This window comes from Carica papaya, chromosome 9 (assembly GCF_054855325.1).
Source record: "Carica papaya isolate Zhongbai chromosome 9, ASM5485532v1, whole genome shotgun sequence".
NCBI lineage: Eukaryota > Viridiplantae > Streptophyta > Magnoliopsida > Brassicales > Caricaceae > Carica > Carica papaya.
The window spans coordinates 2,450,657-2,463,574 of record NC_142317.1 but is presented as its reverse complement, the minus strand read 5'-3'; the positions used below and the strand labels follow the sequence as shown (position 1 = coordinate 2,463,574).

At 37.1% G+C, this 12,918-nt stretch overlaps 1 protein-coding gene across 1 annotated transcript; it reads left to right on the top strand.

Annotated features, from left to right (window-relative positions):
* Nucleotides 1–4,921: 4,921 nt before the first annotated feature.
* On the top strand, nucleotides 4,922–6,208 carry LOC110823544 (cytosolic sulfotransferase 16-like). The gene has a single exon (XM_022053940.2). It carries the CDS (start codon nucleotides 5,044–5,046, stop codon nucleotides 6,088–6,090), a length of 1,047 nt encoding a protein of 348 aa, XP_021909632.2. The 5' UTR covers nucleotides 4,922–5,043; the 3' UTR covers nucleotides 6,091–6,208.
* Nucleotides 6,209–12,918: the final 6,710 nt, after the last annotated feature.

Sequence of the window (12,918 nt, the reverse complement as noted above, 5' to 3'; positions counted from 1 at the left end):
ATACCTAGCTTAGAACTATCCCCTGAGTTCCATCGTGTTTGGCCAAATTAATACGAAGGATAGGATTGAACAATTGAGTCATATATTCACCCTAATCGCTCATGGAATTCGGGTGAAGTTGTTGTGCTTTTCTCACATATAGTATGTATAGAGATTTTTCATATCTATAGAAGTAAAAATGATAGTATCTCTAATAAAATAAAATAGATTTATGTAAAATATGTAAAATGACTATATAATAATCATAATAGGCCTAGTAGTCACTAGAAGACTGCTTGTAACTATCTTAACGATATAATCGATATTAGACTTAGTAGTCATTAGAAGACCATTTGAGCTCTTCCTGTCCTTGAGCATGTTAAGCATTTATTATGGTTGTTTGCTTCTAATTGCCTTATGTCTAATGAAGAGAGAAATAAAAGACACCTCTCTCAAGACAACTAGTGTTCATGGTGCAAATTAGAGTAACAAAAACCTCTTGCATGCGTTTAAGGATGATCTAACCTCAAGTTAAGTTTGGAATAATTTAATTAATTCTAAATATCTTAACATGTTTTTTTTTTCTTCTTTTCGATAAATAGATCAAACCAAACATTCGACGAGAAGTTAGTAATCATGGCATTGTCAGCTAGAGATCTATGTTTGCAACCATCACTTGGCTTATTTAAAGAATATAAACGATTAATGCATGGTACATACAAAATGTTCAGAGCTCCTTCCAGCATGGACCGTATTAATTTGGCCATGGAGTTACGAACTGCTCATGGTACAAGTATTCAAGATCCTAACATATGTGGTGGTTTTCATAACCCTAAGGCGGGCAATTGGCATTTCCTACAGATTAACCTCAAGTTTAATATAGAACGATCAACCTTGAGTAGCTGTGGTAGGGCTATTTCTAGCAATCTCATTCATGATAATCATGAGTTACAATTGGTCAACTTTATGTGTAATACTGACCAAAGTCGTCTTTGAACACTGAAATTTGTTGCTACTATGGAGGGACTCAAGATAGCTTGGAATATGAATATCTCAAAACTTATCCTCGAAGTTTGACTCTCTTACTTCTGCATATGTTCTCCAATGACTATGATAGTATTAACGCATTTGCATCTATGATCGACAAAGAGATTATATTGTCCATGAATGAATTTACTAGACGAGTGATTATCTTACTCAAAAGTGACAGATTAAATATATTATGTGAGACTAACTTGTATCATAAAGGCACTCTCTACCTCTCTCGAATTCCATATACTCTCAAACCCTATATTGATTTTTTAAGTTTTTATAACATTTTTTGGACTCAATCTAACAATCTACACTATATAATCTTTGCTTTCAATTTTTTTTTTTAATCATAATGTATTTAACACCTAGAAATCAAATTAATTGATACACAAATTAATCAGAACATTTAAGAAAGAAGTAAAGCATATATTAAACTATAATTTACTCAAATAACAATATACATATATATATATATATATATTGATTTTGGTCTTATAAAAACGTGTCCAACTACCAAGTGAGATGGAATGAAGAAGCATCTTGGTTCTGGAACCAAATCTTCTGGCACCGTACAAAAAAACAACAAAATCAATCTGCGAACACTTGGATAAAGATCTCATCCATGATTTTCTTAAATACATTATTCATCTCCACTAACATTTAGCATTAAATATTTACATACAAACAAATCTTCTTTTCACTTGCTTAATTTCAATTAAGTCTTTGTAGATCTTCTTTAAACTGTTAATTATATCGTAGATTTAAATTTTCTATAAGCTTTATAAATTATATAATTATATTTACCTCGGAAAAAATAGTGATACAAACATGAATTAATCAAACCCACCAACCTAATACAAACGTGGATCATATTGCCTACCAAACAAAAATCTACAGAGAGGTATGAGCACCATCAGCCAGACTGTGGATAAAAAGAGACAGAGACTTTATTGGCAGACCATATTTATAAAATATGGTGATATATATATTATATATTATGTTTATAATGAACTGGGTCCAAATATTTCACAGCTAGGGTGGACCTTTTAATTATGGTATTAGTGACCTAATCTTAATTAGATTGGAAAAAAGATTTAGAGTGCTACTAAGATTCTTGGTACAAATTTATTACTTAAAAGTAGATCAGAAAATAAATAAATAAATTATTACCAACGTTAAATTTAATAGTAAATTTGATTGAGAAAATATAAAATATAAAATTTTAAAGAATATATTAATTTTTAATACACTTTTCTAGATCCTTTTTTTATTTTTATTTTTTACTAACATAATTAAGAACTTTCACATGGAGTTATTGCAGTAAATAATTTATTTGGAAAATATATATTTATAAAGCTCAGTTAAATAATTAATATACATAGGAAGCAAATAGGTCGCCTAATAGCACACCAATTTTGACTCTAGAATTTTATTATGTAAATAAATACAAAAAATGGTTATATATATTATTTAATAAAAATTAATTTGTAACAGTTCGTAATTTGAAAGGAGGTAAATTATAAATTAAATGTGAAAACAAAATAATAAAGTTATGATATACATTCATTACACAATAATATAGAATACCCGATAGAACTACGAGAATGACCTTTATAAAAGAACAAACAAAAAAGTAAATAAATAAATAAAAAGTAAACAACTAGGCATCCTATTCGCAACTCTCTTATGGATCGAGATCTGAATTTTGGTTCTCTTAATCTGAAATGGTTAATGAAAGAGTGAGTTACACTATCCCAGTAAGAATGTCACACTAATCACCGATACAGAAATGAAGGTTGTTAAAAATAATAAAAATAACTAAGGGAACTCTTAATTTAAGTAAATTCGTTTATCATAAATAAAATTATTTATTACATATTTACCGTAGCGAGATTTTCAAAACCGACCTATAGAGGTAATAATACAAACAACATCATAATCTTATATTCAATTAACCAGAACAACACTTTTTCTTTTTATTTGATTACTAATATCCATGGGGATCCATAGGGATGTCCCACTATGCGTGAACCCTTATTCAATATTGTCAACTAACTGGTCGTCTCCATACCCCATCCGGTATGAGCGCCAAAAATATCATCCCTCAATATCTCGTCCGGTATGAGGGTGAAACGGACCGTCCCCATACTCCGTTTGGTACGAGCGCCAATGTACCAATTCTCGATACCTCGTCCGGTATAAGGTAACGTTTACGGTAGGGTTCCTTATGTACATGGTCTGTCCACCATCTCCCATGATATCCAATAAGACTACCATTCATTCATTCACTTAATTAAGCAATTTTTGTTTACATTTAATTTTCAGTTCCACAATTTAATTGTGAATCACGCAAAACAAGCAATACATGCATCAAGGAAACACAATTGAATCATTTTACCAACTCCTGCGTATTATTATGCATTTAAAATTGTAAAATCAGTCAATCAGTTAAAACAAGATAAATAATGATAAATAACTGGTTACGTCTCCATTAGTAACCTATAATTAATTATCAAGGTTTTCTAAATTAAGCAAAATACCGTTTTATTTATAATTAGACTTCAATTCCATAATAGGGAATATGGTGAGGGATTCTTATCCGAATCGGTATCTGAAACACTAAACTTTTAGCTGCGCCTACTGGTGGTATCTGGAATTCTTAAATTTTTATTTGGATATTAAAACGCACTTCAAGTACTTAGAAATAATCTAAAAAATAAAAAATTAGTGTTAAAACTCTTTTTCGGCCAATTTTAAAATATGGCATGGCGGTACCACCGTATTCTAGTGAAGGCATCGCCACTCGCGGCCGCGGTTTGCCTCGAAATAGCCTTTTTCGACCGATTTTATACTCATCGTTGCGAGAAAACACGTTAAGGGGTCTCGATTGACCGAAAAAGTAAAAAAATAAAAACTTACCGGTGACGGAATTTTTCGATGCGGCGACTCCACTGGCTCACCTTCGCGGTTGAGTATTTTTCTTCGGTCAACCTGTGAAAAACAGAATGATGAATACAATGGTGGAAAAATCACACAAAACGGGAATCAGGAAGGGTCTCATCAGAGGTGGTTTTTGATTTTTTCCTGCGGCAGCATCGCCGGGCTTTACCTGCGGTTTTCGGCTTATCCGTCAGTTTTTTATTCTGATTTGGCCATAGGGGTGTTCAAAATCAAATTTTGAGTGAACGAAATTTTTTTTACTTTTTTTGACAGTCGGAGGTGGCTCTGGCACGGCGAGGAGCGGTGGTCGACTCCCTTCTCCGGTGACTGGTTCTTCTTCTCCGGTGGGAGGCTGGCGGCTAGAGTTAGGATTCGGTATGAAGTGAGATATTAATACTCGCCTCCCTTTAATCTGAGTTGTCCATCGCGTTTAATCTCGACCATCCGATCGCGTTTAAAGAGAAAATGAATCTGTACTGTTCATCACGATTTGATTTGAACCGTACGATCGCATTTAAAGAGAAAATAAATTTACACTGTTTATCATGTTTAATCGCGACTGTCCGATCGCGTCTAAGGAGAGAATGGATTCAGACCATCCACGCGTGCGGAAACAAATCCGAACCGTCCGATCGCGGGCACGCGAATTACCAACGTGGTCTCCCGTGCGTCACCGAGTCAGCGTGCTTTACCATGCGGCGCGCTCTGATTCGTCAGAATTGCTGGCTGCGCAGTCCTACGTTGTACATTTTTTTAAAATTATATTTTGACCCCCAATTTCTGATTTTTCTTTCAAAAATACTCCCGAATTCAAATTTTTACCATTTTTTTCAAAATTATTTTCAATTTCATCCTCCACATATTTTTCATAATTTTTACACTTCTAGAAGTCACCACATAACTTCCATTTCTATGAAGATATGTTAATTACCGATGATCAGACACCTCTTTATAAACCGGTTTTGCCCGCACTTCAGCTTCTGCAGTTCTGATTTTACACCACATATACATAATTACAAGTATATATACATACATAGAATCGGAGAAGACCTGACCCTATCCATCTGCCATAGCTTAATCTTTCTCTCCATCATGAATCCCTCCATAGCCAATAATAATTCCCAAGAAAATCAAGAACCCGCCGCCATTAATGGCTTCCCGGATAAACAAAAGGAATACAGAGAGATCATCTCGACTCTCCCAAGAGTCAAAGGATGGAGAACCTCGGAGTATCTTTACCAGTACCAAGACTTCTGGTGGCAACAGCCGCTGCTCGAAGGCGCCATGTACGCTCAACAAAACTTCACCCCTCGCCCCACCGACATCATTGTCTGCAGCTACCCAAAAACTGGTACCACCTGGCTCAAGGCCCTAACTTACGCCATTGTTAACCGAGCTAGCTTCACTGACAACCTTTATAACCCTTTACTCAAAAAGAACCCGCATGAATTCGTTCCTTACATCGAGATCGATTTACCCAACTGGCCCCAAGTTGTTGATCCCAAAAATCCTCTGTTCTCCACTCATATACCCTTTACTTCCCTTCCGAAATCCATCCTCGACTCTTCCTGCAAGATGGTTTACATATGGCGAGACCCGCGGGACACGTTCATCTCCTGCTGGACTTTTCTTCAAAAGGAGAGGTCCGCGGACGGCGAGCTGGAAGGGTTAGAGTCGGCGTTCGACATGTTTTGCAGAGGAATTTCTGTTTACGGACCTTACCTTGATCATGTTCTGGATTACTGGAAAGCTTCCCAGGAATTTCCGGAGAGATTCTTGTTTCTTAAGTACGAGGATATGAGGAAAGAGTGTTTGCCGTACGTGAAGAAACTGGCGGAGTTCATGGGATACCCGTTCGAGGCGGCGGAAGAGGAAGAAGGGGTGGTGGAGAAAGTTGTGGAGCTTTGTAGTTTTGAGAAACTGAGGAGTGCCGAGCCGAATACCGGGGATCGGGAGAGGGAAGATCGGCCGGGGGTTTATTCGAATAGTGCGTATTTTAGGAAAGGTAAAGTGGGTGACTGGCGGAATTATTTGACGACGGAAATGGGTGAGCGGCTTGGGAGGATTATGGAGGAGAAGTTCGCCGGAACGGGTTTGATTTCCGACGGGAAGATTGCAGAGACGGAGACGGCGGCTTAGTAAATCACTTAACCGTCGCTGTTTTGGGAGCAATAATTGAGCCAGTCAGTCTCTGTTTTTATGAATTTGTGAAGTCTGCTAATTAATTTATTAATGAATAATATTTTCTTTAAAATAATTTCTTAACGAGTGGAATATAAGAATCCAACTCACAATTTCTAAGACAAACAACAAAATAATGGGAATTGAAATGAAGACGATGATGGAATTCATATGACAAGAATCCAAGACAATAATGAAATTTCAAGACAATATGAGTCTAAGAATGTTGGGCCATTCAAGCATATTCGAGTAATAATAATCGAAATTGAGTGATATCATTGCCGAAAATTTCGATTTGATCGCCTTTTATACCTCACAAATAACAATTAATTCAAGATTTCATTTAGTAGCATCACGAAATAATTTTATTATATTAAAAATTATCGTGTAAGACATAAGCTTTAAATATTATCGTGTATCAGTACAAATTTTTTACATTTCTTCCAATTAGTAGGTGGAGATTCTTCATTTGTATCAAAACAATGAAAGTAATATGAATATTAAAAGCCCAATTGTAATCTAAATAATATGAATACGTGATTCATACTCTTTCAACAAGTGATTTACTAGTTATTGGAGGAATTCCCAATTGACAGTGAAACGCAAAAAGCTAAAACCCAAAACGACAATAAATTCATCACATCAAACTAAACCCACCACAGATATTATATATGATGTAGCCAAATAATGGGCCAGATTAAAAGGTCCGATCAGTTGAAAACTGCCGGCATAATCATCAAGAGAATGACATAAATACATAAAATTTATATTTTTGGAAAATCATAAACATGTTTAAAACGTAAGTAAGAAATATAAATAATACAAAATACAAATTCAAGTTTTTGTTTTTCTTAAAATTTTAATTTCGGGTTTAGATTATAATAATGAAACGTTGTAAAAACCCTTAACTGGGTGAATATAGAGTATTTTAATGCTCTTTAATTTTCTGCTGCTTTTATTGTGTAGAGGCATTGAAAATTTATACACATGCAGGAGAGTAAAAGAAAAGGAGGAAGGTGGTCTCTACAATCTACTGAGACCACCAGATGTCCCCAACAGTAGCCAATTTTAAAACATAAAAAAAATTTTATCCTTCATTTTAGGGTTTTGATCTGGACGGTCTACCTGTCCATTTTCTTTCAGCCTTTTCCCCTTTTTTTTACACTTAATTCTTTTCACCCGCTCCTCAAGATGAAGCTTGTTCATTTTTTGACACTTTAAGTTCCTCACCACCACTTCTTTAACCCTTTGTGCTTTCTTGTTGCAGGTGCTTCATCTTGAACAGAAGTTGGTGATGTGCTGAGGTTCCTAAAGATTTCGTGAGCAGATCAGCGAGCTGTTCTCTCAAGGTGACGTGTTTCATTTTGACAAAGCCCTTTTGTACCTGGTTGCGATCTATGTGGCAATCGATGTTTAGGTGCTTCATTCGTTTATGAAAGACTGGATTTACTACAATATACTTGGCAGTTTTGTTGTTGCAATTCAGTATTACGGGTAAGTGAGGTACTATTTAAAAATCTCGAAGGAGATAGGTTATCCACTGAACTTCACATATTGTGGATAACATACTTCTGTATTCAGCTTTTGCTGAAGACTTGTTCACCATAGTTTGTTTCTTTATTTTTCAGGAGATTAGTGCTGACCCGAGGAAGATACAGAAGCCCGTGAGGGATTTGCAGGTCATCGGACGCGATGTCCAGTCTGAGTCATAAAAGGCTTGAACTTTAAGGTTATTCTTTCTTGGGAAGAAGATGCCTTACTCCGGATATTGCTTTAGATACTTAACAACATGTAGTGCGGCGTCGAGATGCGGTCATTTGGGCTGTTGCATGAACTGACTGAGATGTTGGGTGGAGTATGTTATGTCGAGTCTGGTAAAGTTGAGGTAGAGCAAGCGGCCGATTAGACGTCTGTATCTCTTCGAATCTAGTAAGATTTCTCATTCTTCTGCATTTAGTTTTAGTCCGGAAGGCATGAGAAAGTGGCTTCTTTTTGCATATTCCATCTTTGTATCTTCTAAAATGTCTTTAATGTATTTTCTTTTGCTTCTTTTGACCTAGCTATTTCGACTCCAAGGAAGTATCTTGCTTGGTCGAGATCCTTGACCGTGAAGGCTTCATCTATGGCACTTTTGACTTCACAAATCTCTTCGTCGTTAGGACCTATAACAAGTAAGTCATCCACATATACCACAATTGCAACATAGTTTCCTTTTGTTCCTTTTGTGATAGATCGTGGTCGGCTTCTGACTTGGTAAAATCGATGAATTGGAGCTTTGAAGTAAACTCCTTGTTCCACTGGTGACCTGCTTATTTCAGGCCGTACAGGCTCTTAGTTAAATGGCAGACTTGCCCTTCATTTGTAACGCCCTTTTTTTTTTTAACGGTACAGTCTAAGACAATTCAATGACCAACACAAAATTCTCATTTTAAATCAATCACACACCTAGAAACCCTTCTGCAATTCATTATTCAAAATCAAGATAAACATGCAATCCTACGTATACCTCATAAAGTAATACAATCTCATACACTTCCAGCAGACATTGTCCATACTATTATAAATTTTTATAGACTCTATTCCGCCCACAACAAGAATCCTTGCCCGTTGCGCTATATACTAGGCTCGAAAACTAGCAACTCTGTTTCCGACTCCATCCCTATCTCATCTGTTAATGATAAAGAGTGAGTCCACATAACTCAATACGGTAAAAATCAAGTTACAAGTATCACATGCAATGATAGAAAATTCAGTATTTCTATATGCACTCTACCCACACAACTAAGCCATACCTTAGTACCACCTTGGAACTATATAACATTAACTTATCCTGAAAATCTAGTTATGGTTACAAACAGCACATGCAACAACAAAAAACCCAATACTCCTATGTGTACCCCATCTATACCACCTAAGTCCTACTCTAGTGCCACCCTGGGACTACACAGAACTAACCTGCCCTAGTAAATTAGTTACATTACCTATCAAATGTGATCGCCTTCCGAGGTCACAGCATGAGTACAAATGTTCTCACTCATCACCAATATCGGTGACCAAGACTCAACTTTCTATCTCTCAACCCCTAATAGGCCACTCACACACACATATACCATTCTCTCCAAACACCAATATCGGCGACCCAACCCCTTGCCCGTCGGGGTCTCCCGACCATCACCACTATCAACGATCAACTTACTCTTTCTAGGTAGCGACCACCAATATCGGTGTCCCTTAATTCTACCAGCTCAAGAACTAGACCATCCCATACTCGCTTTACCATATTGTCCTGCAGCTCTCCTAGACCTTTAATCGGTATACTGAACCTATATACCTCTCCCCCTAGGACGCACTCTAATATTTCACACGCACGCCGGTAATGTTCCCTCGCCAACCACTAAATTTACAGCAGCTATACCAACCTATATACAACCCATACCTCCATCCCGATCCCTTGAACCACGCCTTACCAGCTTCCCTTTTCTTCTCCCAATTTCTAGCATATACACTCTCCTCCCCTTCTATATCTACCTCCCCCTATAGCCATACCGTACCTCTCCTCTTACCTGAACCTCTTCGCACACCGAACTCCTCCTTCACCCTCATTCCGTAGCCTACACTAAAGACCCCATGCACAACCCTGAACTCTCTTCTCTTTCACAGACCTCACACACCACTTTTCTTCTTCTTCTACCTCTTACGTCCTATTCAAAGTATCACAACTCTCACACTCACACAATCACACTCATCCCTTTTACCGACCTCACACACCGCTTGCACGCACATAAAATTTCTTCGCTCTCATGGATCTCCCTCACTCACTGATCCCTTCGTTCAATCCCTCCTCCCGCGACCTTCACCATGTACATACATTTGTTTACACAAAATATCCTCACTCCCTCACAGATCTCTCCCACTCTTCAAAGTCTTCATTCTCACTCTTTTTGTGGTCTCCTCCGTGAACACCTCCACGAGTCCACTTGCCATCCACACTCACCTGTCCCTACATTGTAGTTATATTGCTCTATATACTAAACAAAATCTATATTTCTCAACCTAAAATCACTAATCCGAACTCACACCAAACCTATACAAGAACTCAAAATTTACTATACCACCCATCTCCATCTTCCTTCCTCTCATGGCTTGCACTGTCATGGTCCTCATTCCTGCTCTCTCTCTCTTCTCGTTTTTTTCCAATCCGACTCCTCTCTTTTTCTCTTTCTCTTTCTCACCTTCTCTTCCTACCCTCGATCTCTCTCTTCTTTGTTTTCTTTCTTTTCTTCCCTTCATTTCTCTATTTTTTTTTTTCGTTCCCTTCTCCTATTTATACCCCACCAGCCTCTCATCCTACCCGTCCATCTCACCTTATCCCAACCGTTCACTTCTCCCTTCTCCAAACGACGTTGTTTCCTTCCCCTCTTCACCAAACGACGCCTTTTCCCTTAAACGATGTCGTTTTCCTCCTATTCTTCTCCAAACGACATCGTTTTCTCTCCCTCTCCACTAAACGACGCCATTTTACCTTTGAAAATCTCACCCTACATATACATCTATACATACATACAAATTTTCTCTTTTTTTTCCAGTTATTACATCATTGGCCTTGAAGTAGCCCTTTGAAGGTTTTAAGTATAGCTCCTCTTCTACAAACCCATGTAGGTACGCATTATTGATGTCTAACTTATATACTGGTCAGTCGCTTGCGGCTGCCATGGCTAAAAGTAGTCGAAACATGATCATTTTGGCCACTGGTGAGAAGCTATCATGATAGTCTATGCCAAACTCTTGGTTGTAACTTTTAGCCACGAGTGTTGCTTTGTATTTTATTCTATACACTCATTTTGAATCGATTGCTTTCTTCCCTTTTGGTAGTGTAGTTAGTTCTCAGGTGTTATTATCTTCTAGTGTGGATAGTTTGGCTTGCATGGCCTCAACCCACTTGTTGTCCTCTTTAGCATCCCTGTACGATATTGGTTCATTCGTAATAGACACTTTTACAATAAAATTAACATAGTCATGATTGTATGCAGGTGAGGTGGACATGAGGAAGGAAGGTTCAGGCACAGGTTGTTCGGTGGTATGGGAAACAAAGTCTTCCATCTAGGCGGGTCTGTTTCTCACCTTGATGCTCCTCTTCATTTCAAACTCTTGGGGAATGATGTTTAGTAAGGGAATTTCTTCTCTTCTTTGTAACTGGTTTTCAGGTGTGGTTACTGTGTCGATGTTTGGTATTGGTAGTGGTGTGTCATGGTAATCTGTGTTTAGTATGAAAGAATATGTTCATAGAATATGACATCCCTTGATAAAATCATTTTTCTATTTATTATATCATATAATTTGTAGGCCTTAACATCAGGTGCATACCCTAAGAAAACACATTTCAAAGCCCTGGGTTCAAACTTGTCCTTTTGGGGGTTAATATTTGTAGCAAAATATAGACAATTGAAGACATTTAGATTTGAGTAATATGGCTGTTTTTTGTACAAAATTTCATAAGGAGTTTTTCACTTAAAACAGAGCTTGGTAAAATATTTATTATGTGTGTGGCTGTGAGTATGGCTTCGTCCTAAAACTTTTTTGGTAATTTTGATTCAAACATCAATGCCCTAGCAATTTACAGTAGGTGTTTATGTTTCCTTTCCACCACACCATTTTGCTGTGGTGTGTATGTACAGGTTTTTTTATGTATGATTCCCCTTTCTTGAAAAATAGTTTTGCATGAGGTGTTTATGAACTCAATGCCATTGTCTATCCCAACTGTTTTGATTATTTTCTGAAATTGGTTTTGTATTAGATTGCAAAAATATTTTAAGGTATTTGGTACATTCATCTTCTCTTTTAATAAATAAGTCTAAGTGGCTCTTGAAAAATAATCAACTATGGTTAAAAAATAGAGTGCACCAAAAATACAATTGACCAGGTATGGTCCACAAAGGTTAACATGTATTAAACTAAAAATATCACTGGTATTGATGGAACTTTTAGGGAAAGACAAACACTATTGTTTTGCCAAGGGGCATATTTCACAATTATGTAAAGCTGCACTACTTGGTAACTTTAGACTGGGGATGTGGATCAATTTTTGTGTGGATGTGTGAGCGAGTCTTTTGTGCCATAGTTATAGGTTGTTTTCTTAAGTGTGGTTGATGCATGCTTTGTTAGAGTGTATGTCTTCATTCAGGGTGTACAGGCCCTTCATTATTATTCCCTTCTTCAATATTTTGTTAGTTGTCAAATCCTGCACAAAACAATAGTTGGGATGAAAGGAAATGTATGTATTTAAAGCTTGGGTTAGCTTTCTGACAGAAATAAGGTTACAAGTGAATTTTGGTATATAGAAGATATCCTGCAAAATTAGATTATAACACAGTTTTATGGTTCTGTTATGGGTTGAATGACTCGTGGTTCCGTCTGGTAGCGAGACAGGCATTGTAGGTTTAGTTTTACGGGTTTTGAAAGCATTTTAAAATCATGAAATATGTGTGATATGGCACTTGTGTCTATTATCAAAGTTCTTATATCATTAGAGGCATGTAAAAATAGCATTTAGGTTGCTTACTAGCGAGGCCAGAGTAGCCCATGCATCCTGCCAATTCTGTCGTGTTTGCTCTTTGATTTTTCATGTACTTGTTGATCTCTTGTTGTATGAGTGTGGCCATTTTTGTGTCCCAGTTTGTGTTGGATGCTTCTGTTTTGCTGCCATCAGGGACATTGTTTGCCACTGCATTGGCTTTTTCTTTGTTCTTTTTCCCTTTGAGTTCTGCAAACCATTCTGGATAGCCATGA

Bases quoted from the DNA above. Each gene is read 5' to 3' on its own strand.
- LOC110823544 (XM_022053940.2), top strand. From the start codon at position 5,044: ATGAATCCCTCCATAGCCAATAATAATTCCCAAGAAAATCAAGAACCC.